This window comes from Gallinula chloropus, assembly GCF_964237585.1.
Source record: "Gallinula chloropus genome assembly, chromosome: 2".
Taxonomy (NCBI): Eukaryota; Metazoa; Chordata; class Aves; order Gruiformes; family Rallidae; genus Gallinula; species Gallinula chloropus.
Window position 1 is genome coordinate 152598994 of NC_140086.1, and position 27633 is coordinate 152626626.

Below are 27633 nucleotides of genomic sequence, written 5' to 3' on the forward strand. Positions count from 1 at the left end.
TCCATCAGGTTTTTTGTTGCTACTTTCTGCTTGGTTTATCTCTGAGAGCTTTCTTACCAAGATTTTCAGAGCCTGTTTCTCAATTAGGAGCTGGATAACATGAAGACATTTTACAGACATTACTGGGGATCTTTATCGCTGAATGGTTTAAAAAGGTCCTTAGTACCATTTTGCGTGCCCAGTCCTCTTCAGGCAGGGAATTGGACTTGATGATCCTTATGGGTCCCTTCCAACTAAGTATATTCCATGATTCTATGATTTAGTGTGTTAAGAAATATGCACTTAGAAAGATGTTACTGATGATCAACAAAATACTTCATCCTTCAGTCACTCATTCCTTTGTTCTTCCAGAAAGTTTAGTGTTCATGTATCTTGGAGCACATCTTTAAACCACTCACAGCTTTCTTCCTAAGTATCTTCAAACTTATCATTCATTCTGTTTTCCCTTCTGTTGCACAGTTATTTGGATGCACTCTTGAAGGAAAATTATCTTAGATATAAATTCCATGCGTTTTTACACTGCACACAAAGTCAATATTTATTTGTTTTCTTTATCCTGTAACTGATTTAAACACTTGCTGCAGCTTGGGAATGAGTCTTCCAAATGACATAGTTGATCATTTTAATTACATGCTGTTGTCTTTCAGATGTCTCATGCAGCCACTAGTGCCTTTTGTCGTTCTATTAAGCTGCAGTGTGAGCTTTATCCCTCCAGAGAAGTTGCTATCTGCTTGGACCCCTACTGTGGACTTGGGTTTGTCCTCTGGTGCCTCTGCAGGTGAGGTTTTTTCTCAACCTTTTGAAATACCATTTCCATTGTACTGTAAGACAACAAACCAGATGAAGTGAGTGATAAAAGGGTGGGAGGAACAGGCAGTACATCTGGGACTGGCATAGGCAATTGGAATTGCTGGAAGATATATGGAGAGAGAATATGCTTGCTTTCAGCAGGGCATGACCATAGGTATTTAGACTTAGTGCAGAGCATCAATGCAGCTTCTCATTGACCTCCTGCTGTTTTACTGCTGTCTCTGCAAAGTCTGGCTGGTTTTGTTGTATGAAGGCAGCACTTAACCAATATTGCCTTAAGGAACTGGTTTCCTTTTCTAATCTCAAAGCACAAGTAGATGTCCAGGATTTCCCTCATCTGTGGGAGTTTTTTGCAGCTACATGGAAGTGTGTTTTCTTGCAGAAGGATACTTCTATGGCAGCAACAAAGCCATCAGAAAAAAACCCACAACATTTCTGGTGAAATGTGAATCAGCTTTTTTTGTTAGCAAGAAGTTTAGGAATTTAACAATTCTGTCAATCTCTATACTCCAGGGAAGTTACAGTTCAGCACTGAAGGCAGATACATCGATTTTTTTCTTTCTTTTTTTTTTTTTTTTAAAGTTCACTGGGCTGATTCAGAGGCAAAGGGAAAGAGCTAGGGGAGCGTTAATGGAGGACATTTTTATTAAGACATCTTGGAGTCGCAGTAGTCTGACATCTTTGCTCCCACCATAGGAAGTTCTTTAGTGTCAGAAGTGCTGCTATTTTTAGTTACTAAAATAAAAGTAATCCAGGGCAATAAAAATATTTTTTATTGTTCTATCAATTTACCAAATACCTGAAAGAAACACTATTTGATAACAACTGCAACAATCTTTTTTCAGCAGGTATTTTTTATTTAAAAGTAGGCAATTGGCCTGTTTTGTTGCCCTTTTGAAATATTTGTTGTTAAGTGGGCCAAAGATTAACATTATTCTTGTAGTCATTCTTGGTCAGTCTTTCTTGATTAAACTATACTTGCCTTAATATTATTTCAGATTCTCCCTAGGGATTAGAGATTGCTGTCTTCTGAAAAGTCAGGTTTTTCAACATCTCCTTTCCCCAATACAAAATTAAAAATATTGAGGCTGCAAAAATCCTCAGAAAACCTTTCAGAAATGTTGAGATTTTAATAAAATGACTCCGTTAAATTTTTTAAAAGTTGATTTTTAAAGTCAGTTGAATATTTCTTGTGTAGACTTACGTGTTCCAGTGTGCCCTGATGTCAGTGCTGCTCAGCCTTCGCTTTGCTGGGGGCTAAGCCACATCTGCCATGATGCATTCAGTGAGTCCAGGGATGGGCTGTACAGCATCGTAGAGAGTATTATTGTAAGGGAAAATGTTGGGACACAGAGCATCCAAGAATAACTTCTATGTAACATCATGACAGCTCATAAAATACAGTTAAATGTTGACCTGTCCAAAGCCCAGGTAATTTCTGGTGTCTGTGACTCTCCTGAATACAGAAACGTTTGTTTATTCCAGAAGGATATTTGCGACAAATAAGGATTTGCTGCCCTTAGGTCCTTCTCAATACTGATAGCATTCAGCCTTTTAGGAGGAAATTGTTTATGACTGGCAAGTGAATGAGGCAGCAAGCCTTTGGGGGAAAGCAATCAAGGCCTGTGCCCCTCTGTAGCTTATAGAAGGAACTGAAAATATTAGACCATTTTCAAAGAAGAGAAGGGAAATGAGAGAGTTGAAGAAACTGAGATCAGGCCAGCAGCACTCTAATCATATGAACCATCGTGTCAATCTCTTCTTTGCCACTGCTCTCACGTTCCTATAAAACCAGAAAAATTGCAGGCTGCTAGAATTGTGACTGTCATTTAGAGAAAGCTGACATCAGGTACAGCTTCATTAATTCCACTTACAGACTTAATTTCCATTTCATTACTATTTTAGAAATGAGTATTACTTGATGTGAAAGCAAAAAATACATCCTGGAGGATGTAGACTCTTACGCTTCATAACTTAAAACTTTGCAACTTCGCCTCTTACTCTTTGTAAAAACATAAGCAATACCTCCCCAGCCCCACAACTTCTACAGCCCAGATTCCTACCTCAGAGGATTCTACTGTAAAGTTATGATTGTCAACACTCCCATTCATTACATTAACATTTCTGATGGCACATGGAAATGAAGTTAGATCTTCAATTTCTGATCAGCTGGCGGTGGTTTGAGAGTTAAATAGGAACTCTTCATTTTAGGAGCCCAGCAGGAAAAGAAGGCAACCTCCTGTGCTGGGTGAGGTTAAAATGACAAGTACATTTTAATCCCTTTATTACGGAGGCATTGACTGAGAAATGGAAGAAAAACTAAGCTTTTATCCCCCTTGTAAGTGCTTAGACATTGTGCTGGGCTGCTGCACTGCAGTGCCCCAGCATGCCCCACTCTGCGAGGTCAAAGCTGCTTGGAAAACTGCTGGAGCGTGGAGTCAGCCCTTTGGTAAGTTTGGAATATATTGCATAGTTTTGCAAAGTTTTTATTTTTTATTTTATTATTTTATGGCCTAAAGGGTATAAAATAATAAAGGCAAGAAACCTTGCAAAGCTGAGCAATACATTTACAAAAAAATGGGATTTACCACATTCCCTCTAAACTGGCTGTGTGCTCCAGCAGGATTTCCTTTGAACATTTGTCATTGAACAGCACTTCCAGGTTGTGGCAGCACTCATCAGCCCCATGTGAGTTCACAAACCCCAGACTTCCTAATTTTAACAGGTTCTTAATAATGACTCAATAAAAGAGTACTTTATTATTTTTGAGTTGTTCTCCTTAATAATGGCATCTATTTGGAGAGGGTGATCCCAGCACTCTGGGTTGCATTGCGTTACTGTTTAAATTGTATTACAGTTTTTAAAAGGAAAAAAAGTGTCCTTCAATGTACAAAAAACCCCCAACCAAACTAAATTCCATTGTTCAAAAAGAAATTAAGATGTCTCTATCTCAGTGCTGCTCATTGTAGGGCAGAATAGAGTATTCTACAGGTCATTAATAAGGATTTGCTTAATTGGTAGTTACTGAGTGATGCGATAGAGTAAGGATTTCCCTCCATTTTATCTCAGCTACACCAACCCATATTGCAGTTCTACTTTTACTACTGGAAGATAGAAATGACCTTGCTGAAATTAAAGCTAGGTACATCAATAATTTTAAATAGATTTCCTGTATGTTCCCAGAAGCTGAGACTGTAGTAGGGCAAGTCAGTAAGAATCAGACTGGATCAGAGGAACTGAATTTCCTGTTCCACAATGGCCACATAATAAATAGCATGAATACTATAAAATGGTCCTGGGAAGGCTTTCCAGGTAAGGTGCAATGTGGTGGCTTTCTCCTGTCCTGCTCCTGCTGCCTCTGTTCCATAGCTACAAACTGAAGTCCCCAGTGGTGCTGTTGGGAGCTTCTGCAGCAAGAAACCTCAAGGTTTCTTGTTTAGCAAACAGGTAGAACTGTGCAAGAAGTAAGCAAGGAATTGCCGTATTAGCATGAGAACTGCATTACAGAAAACTTCAGTGTGCTAGGGCTCATTAAATATTGTCAGGGTTTTTAGGCTAACTCGAAGATATCTGGCAGGCATGAGCAATTCACCCAATTTTCAGCCCGTTTATACCAAAACAAAGGCAAAATTGTATTAAGAAGCCTAAAGGCCACATCAAAAAAGATAATTCTGACATGGAAAGTGAAGGATATGAGCCTGGGCTAGTGGAGGGTGTCCCTGCCCATGGCAGGGGTGGTGGAACTAGGTGGGCTTTGACGTCCCTTCCAGCCCAAACCATTCTATAAACTTCCACCAAGTCACTGTTGAATTCCCACTACTGGTGCTGCCAGGTTTGTTCTCAGCAGCAATGACCAACACGCTTCCCAGTGAGAAGCTACACATCTGCTTAGAAGTGCCCAGGAGCAACCTGGAGCCCCGTTAGAAAGCTTCACTTGTGAGACTCAGAGATTGCTGAAACACATCTCTGAAAAGAGAAGCTAAAGCCTTTTGAAGGTTTGCAGGTATCTGGTAGGGTACAGACACCGAAGTGTTATGGCACACCCCTCTCACCGGCTCCCAGTACATTGATGTAGAAGTTGTAAAGTTCTCGGCACCAGAAACCTATCAGAGATTAATGGATGAGATCTCTGTTTCTGGGACAATCTGCATGTCCTACACGATGACCCCTTTGGTGTACATTAAACTTCTTTGGGAGATACTTCTGTTTTTCCAGTACTGATTGCTTATATGCTTACTGTGTGCAGTCATGATGCTAGAGCAGAGTATGCCAGCTGGGCACCTCTGGACTGGTGGTCTGAGGTCCCTTTTTTGTGCATGTAGTGTAGTGAGTCTTCAGCAGAGCCAAAGATTTCATTTTGGCCCAAGTCTTATGAAATCTAGGTCAGATATATGCCCAGACACTCTCCTCTGTGGCCCGTACTGTCCTTCCTACAAGCTGTGATGCAGATGATTGTGAAGGCTTTTGATCAGTCCTGTTCAGGTTCCCTCAGCATGGAGGCTCTTTTCACTGATTTTGAATTATGAACATGGCAACTCAATTATTTCAAGCTCTACCAAATGCCCAATTCCCATACCTGTCTCTCATCACCAGCTGCCGGATATCATCTCTAGAAATGCAGAAACTAAATGCATATACCCAGCAGTACCTACCTGCCTCCTGCAGTTCAGTGGGAAGGCAGCTTCTATCACCTGAGGAGACCAGAAGTAAGGGCGGTGGCAGGTCAGTAGTCTGCCAGAATGCAATTGCAAATTGCAGTTGCCATTTGTCAGCATTTATTGCCCTGCTGAAAATTCTGGAACTATAATAAAACCTCAGATTTTACTGTTAATCTGCCTCAGCACAACACGGGGTAAATCTTTGATTCAGTGGAACAGTTAATTGCCAAGATGTCCTTCCAGGCATCTCCATATGCTGCCCAAGCAGCCTGCCAGGCAGTGGAACCTGTGCTGCGATCATCATACCAAAATACATCCTGGTGCATTTAGCTGGAGTATTCCTGTCCTTGGGCAGCCCTTGCTTAGTGCAGGCAGACAAGGCTCTTCACTTGCTGCCAAAATCTGAGACTTGATCCAGCATGGGAATACTGCTTTTCCCCCAGATTGCTTTGCAGTCCTGTAAAGGAAGAGAACATTTCTAACAGGTGATCTCCCACCTCAGCTACCACTGCATTTCACCCTGCATCTGCATCCCAGAAGCTGTGACAACATGATGCAGGGATGCTTTGTAGTCCTACTCCTTTATTGTCTTCTGTTTTTTGCCTACTCCTTTTGCATTTTGTAAAACTGGAGGAGACTGCTGAACAGCTGTCCAAGCCCATGAGGTGGTCTTGCAGTTCTGCACTGTGTCTGCTCCTGTTACAAGACTTATATCAGGAGGTGAAGTTACTTTTTTGACAACAGATTTCTACAGCAGTGGAAGAAACGATCTTGCTCCAGCTCATTCATGGTATTTATAGAACTAAATTCTTGCACCTATTCCAATATATCCTATATTCTTGCAATTGCAGGATGGTAATTTTTGCCTCCAGAATTTGTGTTTTTACCTCCAGTTTCCTAATATCCTATCTGATCCTCTGATACCACAGCATTCACCACGATTCTGTTACTTCCAGCATCAGAGCAGCAAAGCTGATAGCTCAGCCATCTCTTGATGGCTATTGCATTTCTAAATGAGGTGGAACTGTCTTATTTGTTCAGTGCCTGTTTCAGGATTACCTCTCCCATATCTAGAATGTGCCATGCCTAGATGTACCTACTGCACATCTCTACCATACCTAGAATTACATAGAGGCAGCATTGACAGAACTACCTGCAGGTTTGGAACCATATCTAGCTTTACCCAGCACCTCCAAAGCAGCCTTCCACAGCTGCACTCTTCTAGCACGCAGTCTTCAGCTTGATTGTTGGCATCCATACTAAGCAAACACCCTCTAACTTCTCACAGTGGTTTGAAACCACCAAAGGGTTAGACATGTTTCAACCAACTATTCAAGGGAGTATGTCGTTGTCAGCTTCTCTCAACCAAAACATTGGTGACATACAGCTTCTCAGGGGTTAACATGGAAGTATAAAGTCTGTGTGACTTCTCAAGGATATGTGGCTACCATGAATGTTTTGTTGCTTGGAGTGATTCACAGAACCTGCATAATGTTTGTGAGGTTGATTCAGGGAGGTGAGCCAAGTTAGGACTGCCGTTGTGATGGCCAGGTGCTTCATAAACCACTTCAGCTGTGGAAATGGCAGGCTTACCCCAGAAATATTTCTTTGTAATTCTTCTCCTAGCTCTGCCAACTGCTCTAGCAAATCAGATGGGTTATTAAACCACAGCTTTGTAGGCAAAGCCAGTGTTGGTCATCAAGTTTCCAGGCAAGGTATCATCCTTCTGTAGGTTTATGTACAGTAGACAGGAGTATTCCATGTTGACGTTCTGCACCACAGAAAGTTTCCTTCCTGATGGGTATTTCCTGTTGCTCTACAGTTTAATTCTGGATTCATCAGTATTTCTGAGAGTTAGAAAACTCAGAAAAGGTACTAGCAAAATCTTCATTTATTTCTGCATAATAAAAGCAATCTTTGTAGTCCAAGTCTGATGAAAAGAGTTTGTTTTCCTCAGTCTGGAGAAGATGGAGTTGTTTTGCAGCTAAAGCCTCATGCTTTGCTGCATGGCTGTTTGTTGGAAGTTAAGAGCAAACAAAAGTACCTTTCTTACTTGTCCAGCATGAGTTGATCAAGAGAGAGAGACAGTTCAGCCCTGCTCATTAGTATTGCTGAGGAGGAAAAGATTTGTCTTTGGTGTAAATTCCAACATTTTGGACTATTTCCCAGTAAAGTGCACTTGGAATCAGTGTTCTATTCTGCTGAAAGCCATGCAGCTTTTTTCCCTCCTCTACTGCTGTGGAGTTTGTGTGGGCACTTTTCAGTACTGGGATAAAGTTCGTTCTTTTCATTTTCTTTTTGGTTTGGGATGTTCTGCCCCATTGAAGAAGTGGCTTTTAAGGGATCTTAATGTGGTTCTGAGTCATAAGTCGCTGACATTTGACCCTCTGGCAGCTCAGTTATTGTGCAGATTTTTTTTTTTTTCTCCTGATATTGGTTACATCAACTGGAAGAGTTATGGGGGGGAGGGGAAGGGCTTGATGCCAAATCTCCATGTACTGTATGAATACACATTGGAGTCCATCCCAGGTTCTTACTCAAGCGGTTACTGCTTACTCTTTGTAAGAGTTAATTACTTACTGGGCAGATCACACACCTTGATTGATTGTGGGACCCTCGCCTTAAATTTGTGAAGAAGTAAAACCTTCTAGTCTTCTCTGAAAAACTTAATAGAATTGGCTAAGAAAGAAAGAGTGAATTAATATTTATAATAAAAACTGTTCCTACTCCCTAGCTTGGTTTGATCTGTCACTTTAGCTCCAGGCATACTCCTTTCAGGCTTGGGTAACCTTGCCAACATCTCTTTTCACATGTTTATGCAGCACATGCTCAAGGTTCGGTTATACTTTATTCTGATTCCATAAAAGCAACATAAAAGCAGAATGCTTCATTTGACCGGTACGTGCCGTAGTCGTTATGTCAGCCGTATCCGAGAACACGGCGCTTCGTGGCAAGTCACTGGTCGTGAATCATCAGGAGTGGCATAAACGTGGACAGGCAGTCAAAGATAAAATTTTTTACTGTATGATAAATGAAATTATTTGAACTGTGGTTCATACATATTCCATGACATCTTCTGGCTCATACTCCAGCAGAGACCTAAGTTGTTTGGATTATTAACTGCCATTGTGGCTGGACTCGGGCATCTTTTGTGCCTTTATCACACTAAGTAAAGACATCCAGGTCACAGAAACCTTGTTCTAAATTGTACAGCTCTTGAAAGCACTGTCATTTGGGTTTGGGGGGAGTAGGGGCACTCATCAAGGAGGGAAGCTCTGTGAGCAGCCTAGCGTCAAGAATTGCAAAGGTGTATATCTTCTTCCTAATGTCAGATGTTACAGAGATGCTCATATTCCTGAAAATAAAGTTCTGTTTCGTGCCTTACCTCAGGCTCTTGGACTGGAAAACGTCAGCTTTGCTTTACTGAGCTGGCATTTCAGGTTTTCAAGTCAGAAATTAATTTCTCTCGTGTGCATCATAAATCTCTGGGGCTTTATGGTCCTTGCTCAGAACTTCTGTGATTTGGGGGTTTTATGCTATGACCGTTCTGATTTGAAATATCTGTGAATCACAAATTAAGATGTGAGGGAGACTGTAAAACTGATGGGAAATCTGCCTGCCTGAGCTGAGTGAAAACAGAGGAACCCATGGGAAATAAAGACATCAAATTGGGAATTTTTTTTCTCCCTTGGGGAGAATCTTGGGTACCAGAGAAATTAGCTCTGACATAAGTGTTTCCTTCAGGGACCCTGGTAAGTATCTGTTCTCAATACTTACACTCACTGGGTATCCAATAAACGAGATCTAGTATATTTAGGTTTTAAAAGTTCATAAAACTTTCACAGAAGAAATGTAAAGCCACAAGGATTGTTAAAGAGGGGCCAGATTTACTCCCTTGAAAATGATTGCGAACCTCTTGCATGCCTCAGCAGGAGAGATGTTATTTCCATATTAAGCAGTTGAGTACTCTTTTAATCAAGGTATCTTAAAATGGCAATTACTCAGTTGTATATCAGCAACACATAATTTTTGTTGATATTATAATACTGTTTATTAATGCCATTAATAACCAAGCTATTTTGCTCTCTTCAGTGCAGTCCTAACAGCAAGGTCCACAGGCATTTTTGAGTAAATTGGTATTTTAGGAGCATGTTCTGCCTGCATTCCTCATGATTCCTCCTAGAGTCTGAAGGTATTGCAAAAACCAGAGTTAAACTTCATGTTAAAGTACTGGACCTGTAGAGCACTGTGGGATGTTACATGGTTCATCCAGCTCTGTGATAAACTTTATATTCTAGTACCTCATAGCTTGTAAGCATCTGTGGACACCGGCGTTCGGCGTGCATTAATGGATCTTGTGTCTTTACAGCGTTTATTCAGGACACCAGTCTATTTTGATTCCTCCCTCAGAACTGGAGACCAATCCGGCGCTGTGGCTTCTTGCCGTGAGTCAGTACAAAGTGAGAGACACTTTTTGTTCCTATTCGGTCATGGAGCTTTGCACTAAGGGACTCGGGTCGCAAACAGAGTCGCTGAAGGTGAGTTATCCTGTCGTCCCGCACAATCTGCCGCCTGCACAGGGGTGTCTGAGAGCCTGCCCTGCTGCGAACGGCTGTGCTAAATGTCTGCAGAGAGGAGAAAATCATCAGAGGGCAAGGGCAACTTCCACAGAACCCGTGTTGTTCCTTGCCAGAGGCTATATATGAATATCAGTCACTCTCTTTTAGATCACCAGGCTTTTAAATATCAAGGAAAAGCTTATATTTACCTAAGCTTTCTGATCAGTGTTGCAACCTGTCTTGATAGGCAAGTGTTGAAAAACAGAGGTGTAAATGTGTAAAATGCCCAAGGAGTGTAAATTGTTTTATGAATTCCCTGATTACACAAAGTACTGCTTTGATTTTGGCCCCTGTAGTTAAATAACCACATACTTTAAAGTGCCATATCGTTTCAACTGGATCGCCCCCCCCCCCCCCCCCAGAATTAAAACCAGGTAGCAGTTACATTTCTGAAATCATCTAGAATTTCCAGTATGCTACTGAAATAAATTAGATCTCGGGATACTGATATTTATGTTGTCTCCAGCCCTTACCATCCTTGCTTGATAATTCCCTAATCAGTTTTTCCAAGGCTAGACACTGCTTCCTGTTCACTATTATTCACTGGCTTTCGGAACTAATATTGGGAAATAGCATTCCCTCCCTTCAGAATTAGCATACCCATCTCTTCCTATGGGCTAATTTTGAGATGGTAAGTAAATATATCTGCTCTCCTACAGCTATTAGACTCTCATCTGGCCATCCGGGCTCCAGGAAAAATGGAAATGATACTGGCACCTTAGCCTCCATTCTGCTGTTCCTCCATAATACACTGAAGTGCCACTAATTGTTTTTCATTAAATCTCCCCATTTGTGGCCTTGTTACATTCTAACTTCTTTTTAGGCAAGGGGACTGGACCTTTCACGCGTGCGGACATGTGTAGTAGTGGCTGAAGAACGACCTCGGATAGCTCTTACTCAGTCGTTTTCAAAATTATTTAAAGACCTTGGTCTCCATCCACGGGCTGTCAGCACATCACTTGGCTGTAGAGTTAACCTGGCAATATGTTTACAGGTAAGATTTATCACTCCTTAAGCTCAAAGTTATTTAAAGAAATGGTTTTCAGTCAGTTATATTGCCTTTGGCTGCTTGGTTGTAGACACGCTAAGAAAATGCGTGTGGTAGTTAATGTTCTTGCATACACAGGTAGTAAATTACTGTTACTTTGCAACTGTTCATCCCTCTCATGTTGCAATCATAGCATTTATTCTGCCCATGAGTTCAGTAATGCAGGAAAGTGCATTGTATTACCCGAGTGTACTCCAAAACCAGTATTTAGTTATGTCATGTAAAACCCAGTATCCTGGTGCTTATTTTATTGTGTTGCAAAATAGATTCCTTCTGTTTATAAAAGGATTCCAACCATTACTTACTGGAATAGATAGATATTTTCTGCACACAGTTTCTTGCTTACAGTGGAAAATTATTTTGTTACATCTCTTTCATTTTGTTTTGATCCACTAATCAGAAGAAATCACCCAGGGATAATACAGGATTTAACTTGCATTCTCCAGGAATCTTTATTGAGGGGCAGATGGGGCACAGCAGCTATCTGGGCTGAATTTCTGAAGAGCTTCTAGGTTTTCACCCACTGATAACTACACCCAGCAAATAGATCTAGGCTGATCAACAGTACATTTTATCTTTCAGAATTTTGAGTGATGAAAGTTAACTTGCCTTTTTATAAGGTGTTAGATTTTTTAATTAATTTTGCCTTCTTTCTAGTTAAAATTTATCTGGCATTCGATTCAGCCATTTTTTTATTTTATTGCATTTTTCTAATCTAGAATAAAGAATCTCATTTCTATCATGACTTATACACATCTTAAAGGTTACAATAAGATAAAGATAAGGTAAGATAAAAGTCTTAAGATAAAGAATCCTAAGACATGCTTTCCTGATCTGTGTCTCATTTTTGTCACTCCTTATCTCTTTCTGTCCTTCCAAATCTGATATCAGAACTTCACGTTATTCCTGTGATAATGCCACAGGTGTCCTACTCAGATGTAATGTTATTTTTGACTTCATAATCTTTTCAAATAGTACAAGAACCATCTTCTGCATTGGCAACTGCATTGGCTGGGAAGTTCCATATCCATTTGGTCACCTACCATCTCTCTAAACACCTCAACACCACTGTGTCCCTGGTATAACTTGCCTGTACTCTGGCAGTTACACCTGGTTGACGTTAAAGGATTTCTCATGCACGTGACATGTACAGTTCCTTAGGTGTGGAAATTGTAACAGATCTTCTCAGTGACGCTATAGTGACACAACTTTTGCTATTTGCTATTCTTTTTCTGTGTAAAGAATTTATTTTATAAAAAAAAAATTTAGAAATGCAGGTGAGGGGTTCAGCACAGCCCAGCATTTCCATGTGTTATGCCTGCATTGGCCTCTTGCCCTTTTCAACACCATCAAAGAAACTGACTTTCATCAGACCTTGGCCAAAAGTGACTTTTTAGTTCATCCTGTTACCAAAAAACAAATAGAAGAGGTATGGTGTATCTCCAGTACTGCTGGCTTTCTCTCTTACTGCCAGCAGGGTATGCCTTCAACACAGGGTGATGCTACTACTACAACAACTGCTACTGCTATTATTATTGTTGTTGTTGTTATTATTGTATGACAAGGGAAAGTTGAGCAGGGTGAATAGTCATTCTGTGTCCCAGAGGTAGAATTCTTTGGTTTGACATTGCTGCCATAAATGCTCTTCAGGAATAAAAGTTTAAAAAAAAATCCTGTAGTCTCAAAAGCAGTGCTTGGATCCTTCAGAACAGTTTTACCCTAATGAAACTTAATGTTCTTGAGAGAAAAATACTTCTGGTAGGTCAGAAACGCTTATGTACTCAAGCAGCATCTGCCCCCATATTTCTGTCATGCATTTGACACAAAAAGTAGTGACTGAGGTTTTGAAGTCTCTTCTCCTGGATACTTCTTTGCAAGAGTACAACAGGCCTCTTCATGTCTTTCTCTGTATCTAGAGCAGAGTGATGACAAGGCAGAGCGGATGACTCAGAAGACAATAGGAAATCTGCAGGCAGTCCCACCTGAGGCAGCACAATTTGAATGGTACCAGTTTAGACCAGTTAGCAGGTGCAGGTCAGTGTGCTTTCCCAGTCAGCAACACAACCAAGGTTAAACACTTTCCTGGGAGGGGCACAGCAGGCGGTAAGGACACAGGCAGATTTCTCTCAAATCAGAACGGAAAATAGAGGAGAAAGAGCTGAGCTGGTTACTTGGTAGCAATGGTTTTCTCATTTGCTCTTGTATCTTAAGCCATTTTGAAGTGCCCATGAGATGTCTTCTACAGATGAGGGGAAGGAGGGAGGTGATGACACACCTTCATGGCTGACTGCTCAGACTTTCCCAACAGATCAGAATGGGGCCTGTCAAAATACAACTTCTCTGGCTTCTGGTCCGTGGAGGTACCAGACATGAAGGATGCTGTAGATAACAAGGAGAGATTAGCTGCAGAAGTTTGCATGCCACTAATGAAAATCTCCATTTCAGGCTTGCAGCCATCTCTGGAGTGTTCGTGTTGGCTGTTTCACTTAGGAGATAAGTCATCTGTTCAGGACAAATAAATGACACTAAGCAGACATGAGCCAGGTTCAATACCCAAGTATGCCTTGCTGGAATTAGTATTGTACTGGGTCTGCCTGGGATGGAGTTAACTTTCTTCATAGCAGCCCGTATGGAGCTGTGCTGTGGATTTGGGACTGAAGTGCTGTTGATAACACAGCAGCAGTTTAGCTGTTGCTGCACAGCATTAAGGCTTTCCCTGTTTCCACTCTTCCCACCGCACCACCACCTCACTGCCCCCAGTGAGGAGGCTGGGAGGGGCACAGCAGGCACAGCTGACTCCCACTGACCTGGGCTATCCCATCCTGTGTAATGCCATGCTCAGCATTAAAAAAGGGGGATGTTGGTCTTCCAAAGTGGCCATTGCCCAGCCTGTGACAGGGCATCATTCTGCTTGTGGGAGGTGGTGAGCAATTGCTTTGCAACACTTGGGTTTGGTTTTTTATTTCTTCAATTTACTGAAGCCAATTCATGTCAACCCACCATTTTTCTCACTTGTGCATTTCCTGTTCTCTCCCCTGTCCCACTGGGAGGGGAGTGAGCCAGTGGCTGGGTGAGCACATAGCTGCCACCTGGGTCATGCCACCACAGACATGCAGGAAAGCTGAACACAGAGAATTCGGAGCCTTAATTCCCAGTTAGGAGTTAGGCTGGATTTTTGCTTGGCTGTGTGTATCTGCTTTTCAACTGGGTTAACTCCTTAGCTGAAGTTTGCTTCTTAGATGGTTCTTTACAGAAGTTCTTGAAAGAGTTATTGAATCAGACTGTAAAAGTGGGTAATTCTCTGAAAGAATATTACTCATGATGCTGACTATGAATTTAAGAGCAGCACAAAATGAGAGCTTTGAGTGAGGTAATTAACAGCCTGGCTGGTCATATAGCTTAGTGTCAGGCTTCATTGAGTTCTACTAAGATGTTGCATCTTGGTCCATAGGACAAATGAAAAGCCATTCACTGTCTCGTGTGGAATGAAGAAAAGCCATTTCAGAGCAGGCTGTATTTGTTAAAGTTACCATCCCAACTGAAATGGGTTTTGAAGCACATAAGCCGAGAGTAGTTTGGCAAGTTGTAAAGGGGGTTGAAAAATTACTAAAGATGTTACGTACAACCGTCACCACAAAACATGTCATTCTGGTAGAGAATATAAATGTAAAAATACAGGATTGTGTCCTTTGAAGCATCTGGTAGTAGGCACTGCCAAGGACTAGATACTGAATTAGACTGAATGCGCTTTCCAAACTGTCTGGAAGTTTATGACTAGGGATATTCCAGAATAGCTTGTGGGCTATTCTGTTTTCTGGGCTGAGGCACAAAATGAATTTTAATCCGTGGTCAACATTATGTTCCTGCAATTAGCATTGTCTCCAGTATAGTCAAGAAAAGGGTCAGGATTTCTATATTCTTCTCACTGCATAAAAATACTTCCAAAGATGTTTGAGTCAATAGCATCTGCCTTTGCTTTTTTTCTTTCAAGTTTTGTCATCCATGAGATTGGTGTGTGATTCCTGGAACAACTTCTTCCACAGGGATAGCTGTGATCCAGCCTATTCTATGGTCTTTCTAAAATACGTAACTACTAATCACCTTTCTAAACACATCTCAGTATTCAGCTATTGAACCTCACCAGCCAAAAGCCTATCCAGGCTTTATTCTCTATGGACTGCCTCTGAAACGTCTTGGAGGTGATCTTTCATACCCTTTTCACTTTATTTCCAATTTTTTTGGACAAATTTAGGACTCAGGTGTTTCAAGGGGAAGCTATCCTGATATTTCCAAAAAGCTTTGCCTACTGTTTCCCCCTCAACAAAGAAAGGGGGGGTGTGAATGTGGTGTGTATAAAAACTTTATAGCAGAATTTGACTTTTGATTCAAGATGACTTTAAAAAGAAAATCATTGTGATAATCTCTTTGGTGTAAAAGAGCCTTAGTCTACCAAATGAATCTTAATTTCAGGATTAGGATCACTGACAGACACATGCATTGTCGTTTGTATTCATTTCCTCTCAATTTTAGAGAAAATTTACTATGTTTCTTTTGATGTAATCATTTTGGACTAGGTTTTTAGGGGTATGCTTTTGAAAATACACAATTCTCTCCATCTTCAGGCACTTAAATACCATTAATATCTGACCTTTTTTGGCTGTATAGGCACAGATAATGGTCCAGGGATTTCTGAGATTAAAAGATTGCATCCAGCATATTTCAGTTCTCATTAGCTAGCATCTTAGCGTTCTCAAGAGAGAGAGAAAAATAGATATGAAAAGCAGCATGCTTCTTACAGTAGCACAGATGGTTCTCTAGGTTTTTAGCTAATTTCCATTTAAACACATGAAATAAATATTTTCATTTTCTTCAACCTGCTTCTCACTTTCAGCTGAGGAAAAACTTGTAGAAGTTGTTCATTTTTCTTAGTTAACTTAGAAAATATACTAGCAGATCTTCCCAAGCTAGGGCAGGAGAACAGAATTCATCTTGCTTCTTTTATGCCACTTTTAAGGTTAGGTGAGTTATCCAATAGTCAGTATATGGATTATCCATCAATAGTCAGCAGATGCAAATGAATACTTCATTCAGCCTATCCCAGGTGCCTGTCTTGAGATGGGATTCATCACCAGGAAGAGATACTTCCCACCTTATATTGCACACTTTTTTCTTTGATGGCAGAAATTACTATGAAATTAATTCTTCTTTCACTGTCTAGCAAAGGGAACTTTGTTAGCAAATTCAGGGCTTGAAGATAATGTTTCCTTTTTACTTAGTGATAGATCACTCTTTTTTGAGGCTCTTCCTTATCAAAAGTAATAAGGGATAGCTCTGCAGGGTGTACAACAGGAGACAGGGCAGTTCATCAGAGACATGGTTCACACTTAGCAATGTAGTACAGCTCTGGTGAGTTCCCTCAGATTCTGTTTTCCCACCTTTACTGTGAGTCATGCCATGAAGTTCTTTTCACAGCTCCAGCTGCTCTGCCTGCGTACATGAGATCGTTAAGTGTACATCAAAAATTCCATTTCTGAGCATCACTGGAGCAGAAGCAGACTAAGAGTAAACACTGAGGGCACATCCTTAGTAAAACAGAACAACCCCCCAAACAATAGTTATTTTAAAATTCTTAGGACAACTATGATTGCCTAGTTCCCACGTTTTAACTCTGGGGAGGGAAGCAGGGGAGAGTATGCAGCTTGGCCTTTGCCTTCAGTGGCAGAAATGAGGTACAGGCTGAGCGCTGCCATGTCACCATCCCCGCTCCTGACTTGTTGGGGGTTCCATGCAGTTTTGTCCTGCAATGTTTTCCCAGGGAATAAAAGCCTGGCATGTTACACAGGCTTGCACAGACCAGTGATGGTTCACTGATGGCAGCCTGTGCATGGACAGAGATTTATGTAGTCTGAGGGATGCAGTTTACAGTGTACCTGTTTTCAGACAGAAAGTGATGTTTGGCCCATTTGATTACACTGTTAAGTATGTTCTTAGTAAGTGTTGGTACAACAGAAGTCCTGCTGTTTTTTTCCTGTTACCAGCATCATAGATGCTCTCTGTCTCAGAAAAGAAATGTGCACAGACAAACTGAGTCAGTCACTCTGGTCTTGGCTTCTTCTGAAACACTTTCAGAGTATCTCAGCTGCAGCTGGCTACAGTAGGACTTCAACTGCTGTGTCTCACCCCTTCGTTGGGCAAAGGCCATATGAGGCTCTGATACTCTCAACATCCTCGCTGGACCTGCAGTGCAGTGACAAACAATGAATTATGTATCTGATGGATTTCAGCAGCTCTACTTTCGCAGTCATGCTGCAGTGTTCAACCAGGATTATTAGTAATATGTCTATTTGGGGGCAGCAATGAAATAGGCAGATCCATCCTGTTTTTTAAATGTTTGATTTTCCCTCTCATTCAAAACAATCCTATTTTAAGGTGCTGCTGTGGCAGCTCCCTGCAATCTTTAACTTTGCTGGAATTCAGAAGTTTGATGAGAGGGATGTGGGACACCAGTGCTCTCAAGCTGTTTATTTTCACAAGTGGCAGAGCAAGTCTCTCTGCAGCAGTCTGCTGTTGGATGCTCCACGTGACAGTGGCAGCTTAAGGCTACTCACCACTACGCTTTGTCGTTTCGCTGCATTATTGATCCTGGTGGAGAATTGATGGGGTTTTATTGGCTTTTGGTTTTACTGTTGTTTATATGTATTACACTGTTTATTGCAGCAAATAGACTAAGAGTGAAGAATTGTTGAGCTATGAAGTTACTCCATTTAGTTACGGTCTTCTAGTAATGAGGTTGTGCACAAAACCTTGATTTTATCTCACTTTAGGAGCAGGTTAATCTGTATGAAACAAGGTGTAAGTATCTTTCTCTGTTGTATACTAATTATATTTTTTTCCAAAAAGAGAGCTTACTTTTCATTTCCAGAGGACATCGCTTACAAACTTCTTTTAGTAGTGAAATCACAGACCTGGAACCCCTGTCTCAATGGATGTGCATTAAAATAGCAGAGTCATAATGTTTACTGGCTTATTCACTAAAAGCAACAAAAAAATCAGTATGCTAGACACGTGTTTTCCACTAACAACGTTGTCTGTAGTGTCCTAAAAACATTTAAGTCTGTTTGTCCAAGGTTAGCAGTCTATAGCTGTCTCTTCTGTTGCTCTACTAAAATGTTGACACCTCATTTTTTACTTTTTTTAACCTTTAATGGTATAATGGTTAATTTGTAAGATTCCTGTATTTGACATTGTTTTTCTTTTTATTTTACTCCCTGCTTTTTGCATTCTCCTCTTTTTTTTTCCTCCCACCCTTCATTCCCATTTTTTTATTATTATTTTCGTCTTGTGTTACCTTCTTTCCTTCTCTCCCTCATCCCTGCTATTCCTGCTGCTATAGCCTCACAGGCTGGGGAAGCTGGCCGAGCAGGTAGGGGATTTTCATGTTCCCTCAATACCCACCTATCAGCTTCCAACAGTGGGACAGACTAGAAATTGAGTCTGGAGATTTGGGGATTTTCAGATCCTTCTACGAAATTATAAACAAGTCCAGTATAGCTTTACCTGGATGCAGGTTTCATCAAATATTAGCTGTCCATTGTAACTATTCCATTCACACTGGAAGTAACAAATACCATAGTGATTGTCTTTGATTTTCAAACTTGACTGTTTCCATTATTTTATAAATCAATTCAGGTTTATTTTTAAAGATAACAAATTTTTCCTTGGTTTTGTTTTTTGGTTGTTTGTTTGTTTTTTTTAACATTGCATATATTCCAAAGACGTTCTCCACTCAGCACTAGTCTGTTACACTGCTGAGTTTACTAGTAGACTGAAAATCGTGTTGTTAATAGCTAGAGAGGATATTGTATCTTGTATTGTGTATAACAAGCTAAAGAGGCTAACATGCATGTGCAGCTGTATTACTCTTTTTCTCCTCTGGTGGTGGGTCACTATCAGTATCTGGACATAAGTGTCAATTGGTAGTGGTAACTGTTTCCCCTTTTAGATACAAAAATCACCTATTTGTGGAACTCCATCGTGATTTTTAGTGTTAAATTGTGGGGCTACCAGCCAGCACTGCAAAAATGCAAAATTTATCTCTAGACATGCCTAATATGAAGAATTATACTCTGTAATATACCCCAAACATCACTAGGAGTTGATACTGTCTGTTGTTTTAAGTATAAACATCTGAATAACTGCTAAAGGAGTTCCTGCACCTATAGATTGTCAGGGTCAGATGAATTTATCTGCTGGGAAAATTTTTTTTCCAGAGTTCCAGTGTTCCAGAATGAAGTTGTGCTTGTTTTCAGCTTCCTGCATAGCAGTGATGGGAGGTATGCAGCACAGATCACAGCCCTAGACTAGAGCACTGACCATTCACAGGACGTTCAGTGGTGACGAGTTTGAAGTTCCAGATATGGGAATACCATAGCAGGTTGCAGAACTGCAGCAAAGCTGCGGGTGGAAGGGCTTAAAAGGCTGTGTCATCTCTGTATGAAAGGAAACTAAAATTAATCTACTGCTTTTCAAGTAACTAAATACTGTGACATAAAGCAAGGATTTAAATTATGCAATGGAAGACTCAAAAGAAACAGAATAATTGCTTACAGACCTTCAGTCCACATTGGTTCATGTCATGCGTGCTACCTTTACTATCTTTAGCTTCAAGTATATTCTCTGTTGCATGTGTGGAAGACTCTCAGTAAACCATGCTTCACATTCCTGACCATGTGCTTCTGCCATTAAACTGTGTCTCCTCAGCAATTTCCGCGTTCCTTTAAATGGCAAAACGTGTTTAACATTTTTGTGTGTATCCACGTGCTGGTTACTTGGCCTTTTGTAGCAAATAAACCCTATGTTGAGACCTGTTTGGTTCAGTGGTATGGCCGCTTGATGTGTTTCTGAACCCCAAGGTACGAAGTACCTGACGGTAGGTGTGTTTCCTGGTGCTCCTTCTGATCCTGTAAAGCTGAGCTTTGTTCCATGAATAGTTTAACTATAACTTGTCGTTTGATTAGCATAATTAGCAGTGAAATGAACGTTTGGTTATTTGGGGGGTAAACCTCTTTTCTCCTCCCAGCTGTCAGGTTCTGATTAGCTGATGTTGTTGTTTACAGGGCACATCTGGACCAGACCCCACCACAGTGTATGTTGATATGAGGGCACTGAGGCATGACAGGTCGGAACCACCTTTTTCTTTTTCTCTACACACAATTAACAGATTTCTGTTTCACCAGGACACCTCCTGGTCCCTGAAAACCTTTGTTATCCTCATAAGTAATTTGTGTTAACTCCTACATGAGCAGACATAATCATTTTTACTAGTTGGTTAATTAATTTTACCCTTGATAAACCTGCAGCACCTGACATAGCCATCGCAAAGATTGCCAAAATTGCCTGCTTTTATGGTGTTCAGGGTTTCCTGACACCCTTCAGGTGGTGCAGCCCAGCCAGTCCTAAGAAGTGGAGTCCCGCTGGGCCTCTTACCTTCACAGAGGTTTTTCTCCTGGCTTGGCAACTGTTAGCAAGTGGGGAGACCATGGGGGGATTTTGCTGTAATTCCTAATGCTGCAGGACTCTGAGGGAATTGTTTATTGGCTTTATCCACTGTGAGCAACCACATTCTGTAACTATGGGCATTTTCTGGTTTTGGCTATAATGGTAGATGCATGTCCAAACAGCAAGAACTAAAATTCACCACTAATGGTATTAAGGAGGTGTCTGAAATCTTCTAGTGGGAGGGAAACTTTCTACTTACGGGTGATTTTGTAAAATATCTATGCACATGTATTCCAGTTTTCCAGTACTTCGGTCAGAAGACTAGCAGGTAGTCTCTTTACAAAATTTTCACAAACCAAAAAGTTTTCTGTTAACTCTGGAAAAGATGAAGGTTTAATTGACAGTGTAGTCCAGCCCTGGTATCTTAAAAAATCATTATCCAAATAAGGTACTTTTTTCCTTCCCCACGCTGCCCCCCACATCCTTCTTAAAAGCTTAACAGAGAATTTGTTCCCCTTAGGTGAATGCCACCTTTGGTCAGATGCACATAGAGATACGTCCTTGTAGCACATGGAGTTTGGCTGGTGGAAGAAAGGAACTGCAAGATACTTGACTCTCTTGTCATTTCTTTATTCCTTTTGTGTGCATTCTTACCAACTACAATGCTCAGTTTAGATCCATCCTTTGGGATGCTACTGTCTGCATGACCAAGCCATGGAAAGCTTGGTCTTCCTGGCCCAGCAACTGTGGTACTGTGCAGATACAGGCTGTACTCATACTCAACCCAGGAAAAAAAAGCCTTTTTTTTTTTAAAGGCATTATAGTTATGTGAGCTTACCCTCTCTGCATTGCATTTTTGGAGGATTTACTTCAGAAGTTGAATGATTTATGTTGCCAAAAAAAAAGGAGCATTTCTTTACCTAAGAGCTGAGCAAACACTGTGAACAGGACAGCTCTCATCCAGCCTCAGGTGGTCTCCTAGGTTCCATCCATGGTCACTGGGAGGCACTCACAGCACCAGTGTATCACAGCTGTTGTCTCAGACATGCACCATCATGGGATAAATTGGCCTTTAAGGCACCTCTCTTCCTGTATGGATGAGGAAGGAAGCTTACCTGGAAATCAAATGTTGTTTTCTAATACACAAGGTGAGACTCATTTACCCGTTGTGTTTGCTTTGCTCTCAGAGTTCTGAAATGGTTGAAGTTAAGTTGAACACAGTGTAGAGAGATAACACCTAAGCATCATTCAGGTGCAAGAGAAAAAGCAAATTCATAATTAAAAGTAAAGTTGTGGCTATAAGGAGGGAAGAAAAAAAAAGAAACGTAGATTAATTCCTAATTTTAAATAATGTTTTCTGGGAAAGAAATTTATAAAATATGTATTGGAAGGAAACTATAGAATAGAAAGAGTACATAACAGTAAATTAAGAAAAAAAGGATTGCTGTTCATAAAAGCTGCATAAACCATGATTGTACTATTTCCTGACCTAAGCATGTCATTGAGAAGGGGGCACCATTATCAAAATCAGACTTTGCAGCATATTCATTTATATTTAGTGACCATTTCTACAGAACATAAAAGATGTTCTTCAGAGCTGGCTTCTCAGATTGTGCTAATGTATGTTTTAATTTGATGGATTAGAGCTGTGCCTCATTTACTCAATCCTGTGGAATTTAGAATTAGATTCATGGATCATAAATTAGGGAAGAAAACAACTTTATTTGACATAGTCTCTTCTCACTTGCTGTTTCTAACCATTTTAGTGCAACTGAATGTCACTATTGCTTATCAGTAACTGAAAGATTGTTACACATAGCTGTGTAGGAACAACTCACCAAGTCTTTGCAAGGCTGAAAAAAATACACTGTACACTTAATGCAGAAAAAAAAATTGCATATTTTTTTATTTTAGTAGATAATTCCCAGAATTTGATAAAGACTGAAGATCTCTTTTTTTTTTTTTTTCTTTTTCCTCCCCCTTGGCATGGTAACACTTTATAATTGCTGCAAAAGGCAGCTGTAGTTCATGTCTTTGAGGTTATTCAGATCCTATTCCCATCTATAAAAATTAATAATCAGTTCAAATACCACTATTTCAAGCTCATCCGGTAATTATGTGTTTGTGCACTTGACAGCTTCTAAAAATGTCACTATTTGATAGCAGTTGAGATCAAAATACCTGTGCTATGTACAGTTTGGGTAGAGATCTGGGGGTGGTCAGTTGATCAAAGTAGACATTTCCTCCCAGCTCTCACTCACTGGATTTGGATGGTTTGCTTCTTGGGTCAGGTTGGAGGTTCTCAAACACCTTCTTGTGTGTGTGTCTTTGTGTGGTTTTGAGCCACCGGGTCACTGGTTTAGCTGCTGTGACCTTGCAACTTCTGGCCATAGCTGCCTGCCAAGAGAAATGGCTGGGACTGGGCTCACCTGCAGGTTCAGAAAACTTGTGCCAAGGCGGCACAACCTACTTGAGCAGCTCCCACTGAGCTCACGTTGTATTTGACAGCACTAATGAGATGTCCCAGGCACCCTGTGCTGTCTCAAATGGCATTAGACACCTCTTTTTGGAAATGGAGTATCACCCCAATCGCAAGAGCACACAGCTCTGGTTTGCTCTTGGTGACAATACATCAGTGTTGCTGTAGTGGGCATCTCATTGATTTTCTAAAAGTCAAGAAAGAGTGAGCAAAGACAGGCAATTCCCACCTGGGCTGTCTGATAAAAAAAAACAGGAGAAGGCTCCTGACTTAGCACCAAGTGGCTGATGTATCCCTGCACTGCATTGCACTGCACTTTAGAGAGGTTAACTCAGATCCAAAGGGCAACATAGGTGGATTGATGCTTCACTGGGCTTGAACTGTCCTCATGGGAGTCTGCACTGGCACGGCACAGCTGGTTCCATTGCTGACTCACTGTGCAACCCAGGTCATGTACCTGTGCCCGAATGCATCTGCAGGGAGGGCAGTTACAACAAAACTCTGAACGTGAGCACCCTGTTGGGTTGTCGGCTGCATTTCTCTGCCCCTGCCTCTGGGAAGTAAACTATGCACCACACATTCCCCCAAAAAAGAACAATTTTTTTTTTTTTCTCCACTCTCTAACTGGCTGGTATTTGGATCACTCCATTCTCACTAGACCAGTCATGCTCTCCTCAGAAAGCTATTCAGGTGATTAAACACAAGATAGTGCTTGGATGATAAGAGAGAGAGACCCTTTTCTTGCCATACCAAAACCCCATGTACTTGAAAGATGTTGGCTTTTACAACACATGCTTTTGTAACTCTGAAGATGTCCAAGCATCCCTTTTACCCAGGATGTTCTAAAACAGTATGTACATGTGCTTATAAAATTAAAAATACCCAGTAAAAAAAGCATTTCTCATATTAGCACAAAAATTCCACAGCTGCCTCATCCTCAACAGCAGGTCAGGTCTTGGCAGAAAAATTACTGGCAAAACAAGCCACTTCATCAAACTGAGAATAGACTTATACATACTCCAAAATAAATATTCTTTTCACATAGACCGGGCAAAAATTTTTCAGGTGTTCTTCAGAAGATCAGGCTGGATGTTCAGACATTTCAATAGATTTGCAAATGTTCTTTAAAATTTTTTTTAGAATAATCCAAATCTTTTCCAAATGTTCCTGTTTAAAAATGTTGGCATGTTTTGAACTCTTCGAATTTTTGCTCAGATTTTTAACATAGCAATTTTTTTTCTACTTTTCTGTATCTTCCATATTTAAAATGTTGAGGATTTCCTCAGAAGTTTTAATTACTGAGCTAAAGGATCCATCTGGTGATGGCTGAGGGAGATCATCAGTTTCCTCCTAAGGTTGAAACTTCCTGACAACTGTGTGAAGATAAACATCCCCTTGCATTCTGATATTATGAAAATCACCGTCCTGCCCTGAGTAGGAATTTATTTTAAAAAGACTAAAAAGTAAAAGGAAACAAATTCATTCCAATCCATGTCTGTGTCCAAAAGCAGGTTAAAATGTCACCAGTGTCCTTACTCAGTAGTAAGTAGTGACAGCTTAGGAGCATTGATGGAGTGTAGGCTTGAACTTTTGGAGGGAGAGAGCCACTAATCAATCACATTTGTGAAAGTTTTTGTATCTTTTTGCACGTATTTGTAATAGACAGTTTCACCCTTGTTTTGACTATACATTGTATTTAAGCTCTTTATTAAACTACATCCACATTTTGTACCAAACTGGGAAAGAATGAAGATGTTAAGCAGTGTTACTAAACACTGTTCAAAATTTTATTTTCTACCATCTCTAGTTTTATATATGCAGGCATCCTTTACTCCTCATACCCTTCTTTATCTGGTCTTAAATTCCAGTGTTCCATTTGGTGAAATAATAGGTGCATTAAATGCTCATCTAAATTATTCAGTTTCATCTAGTTAAGTCTGCATTTTTTCAATAGGGTTAAAAAAACTGGAGAATTTAATTTATTGAACCCTGTTGTGTTCTACTAGATTTCCTTTTGAGCCACATTTAATGGTGAGCTGCTTGGATAGTTCGTTGGTCACAGACACAGTGAGGCAGCTGGCACCAAGGAGGGAACCAAATAGACTAGAAGCACCAAGATGTATTTGGGTTCAAGTTATTAATTTTTAATCTAGTTATCATTCAGTGTGTAGTCTGTGGTACTCAGACTCTCTCATTGAAGTAGTGCCACTCCATCATTAGAAAAAATACTTTAATCTGATTGCCCTCTGTATTAATTAAACAAGCAGAATGTGTAGGTGTAGAAATAGGTGTCTTCTCATGTGGTCACTGACATCTTGGAGTGATGCAGATTAGCATCTCCCTTGAGAAGAAGTGACCCTTGCATATGCTTATGTCATTAGCGGACTTTTAGGAAGACATTTGTATGTCATGGTAAATACTGTTTTCTGTTTTGGACTTTGGGGGTTTTCAGAGAGCTCTGAGTGTCCATCAGATTTGCTCAGACATTGTCTTTTGACAAAGGTGGTTTTGGAGGATGGAAACTCTGAATCTCTTTCCCCAGTAAAAGAAGGGAACACTTGGAGCATTTCAAAGATTCGTGAAAACAGTGATTGAGGATTTATTTTTCCAGATTGTTTATATGCTGAGCCCAGTCTCAAATGCAAGCTCTGTCAGAAGGAATCAGTTAAGGCTTTGGCTTCATTTTAATGTATTTCAGACTTCATGCAGGAAAAGAAAAATAGCCTTTTATTCTGGCTGTCAATTGTTTATCCTTCTCCTCTGCATTTTACTGAAACTTTCATGTTGTGTCTACATTGTTTTGGGTAATACCAAGCAACAAAGCCACAGGAGCTTTTTTTCTATTTCTCAAACACTTCTACTCCATCTACCTTGAAAAATACTCTTATTATAGGGTTACTAGACAAAAGAACTACTTAGCTAAATTATTATCTGAGCTGTAGCTGCAGCAGTTCTCTGTAGCACAGTCACGGCATGGAGGATATAACCATTATATGGTCACGTAGTAGGGAAGAGAGGCTGGGGGGCAGATATGTCAGCAGGAGACATGCTAATGGCAAGTGACAATAAAATAGTTACCTTTTGTGAAACCTTAATTGATTAATCATACTTGAAAGCCATTTGCCAGTGGTAGCAAGAGAGAAACTTTGCAGAGCACTCCCTGATGCGCTAAGGAGCAGTGCTTCTTCCAGCTCTTGTAATGGGTTACCAGGTACAGAGCCCAGTCACAGGTTACACAAAATCCCAGTCCTCAATTACTTACTCTGGGGGGGGGTCCAAAGGGGCAATTAAAATCTATTATTGCCCTCTGTGACATACAGCCACTTTTTTCATTGAGCAGGTAGAGTGTGTAGAGTGAGTTTCTGAGTGCTCCCTAGCTGGTGAGGAGTTCATCAGGCAGCCCTCACAAGGCTTTGGCCTCAGAAAGCCATTCATGCTTTGTAGTTGGGGAGCTTTTTTTTCTCTGTAGACACATGGCTTTGGGGCATTTTGTCCATTAACTTGCAGAATCTCATTAGTGAGTTTAAGCTGGCTGTCATGGTGCTGGCAAACTCTTCTTGTTCTTCATGGTTTTGCTCAGGAGAAGATACAACCTTAGCTTTTTAGTGGAGTTGTCTTTTGTTTATGCTATTCAGACACTGCTGTCTCAAAAATCCCATTGGATTTATTTCTGATCTATGGGAAACAAATCTCCCAGAAAGAAAAACTAATTCAGGATGGTAAGCATCGCATCAACACTTCCAGTTCTGACTCAGAGGAGAAGTCCTGGCCTATCTAGCATGGAGGAAAGGTTCTCCTTGCCATTCCTGCCTGCGTCAGGGACAAACTCAGAGATTTGTTCAGCCTCTGAGCACTGGTTAGTCGGTGATTAGGGATAAAGCTGATGACCTGGGAAACAGAAGAGGAGCAAACTGTTCAGAGCATCACCAAGATTTATAACCAAATTTGTAAATGTGCCTGTTATAAAAGATTTGAAAGATGCTTCATGTTTCCAGGCATAAAGCAACTTCTGCTGCAGAGCAGGAGATAGAGCAAACAGCCACTAACATTCAGATGGGAAATCATACCCTCTTGTCCCATGTCAGTCTGAGCCATGAGACTAAACAAGGGGGGGTGGGAACCCTACAAAGCAATTTCTGTGCCTTCTAAGGAAAGATTACTAGCTCTTGAAGAATTTCCTCCCTTGGAACAAGTTTATTTCTTCTTTGATAAAGTCCGCTCCAACGGATCAGAATATTATGATTTTAGTGGAACAGGACAAAGAGTTGGATCTAAATGTGGTTTTTAAAAGAGGATGTGGTTTAGCATACTTTAACTGCAAATCAAGAAATTCCAGTTATATTTCCCTGGAGGCCTGAGGGAAAAGACAATACTGTCCTGTATACCAAGTAAGACAAAGGGAAAACAGAAAGCCCTAGCTTTCCAGGAAAGCAGGTGTACTGCAATGGTACATTCGTGTAATTGTTTGCAAGTGCCATTTGCACACAAACATGAGTAAAAGAACTAGATGGAAAATGCTTC

The 27633-nt window shown here is 40.6% G+C and overlaps 1 protein-coding gene across 1 annotated transcript in view; it reads left to right on the top strand.

Moving 5' to 3' along the window:
- DIP2C (disco interacting protein 2 homolog C) overlaps window positions 1–27633 on the top strand; it is a gene marked incomplete at both ends in the record, with an annotated part of 317089 nt that overhangs the window by 270727 nt on the left and 18729 nt on the right. The window contains 4 exons of the mRNA XM_084280380.1: window positions 648–778; window positions 9838–10006; window positions 10911–11081; window positions 20252–20313. Coding sequence (XP_084136506.1) covers window positions 648–778; window positions 9838–10006; window positions 10911–11081; window positions 20252–20313 — 533 coding nt within the window. The remainder of the gene's footprint in view (window positions 1–647; window positions 779–9837; window positions 10007–10910; window positions 11082–20251; window positions 20314–27633) is intronic.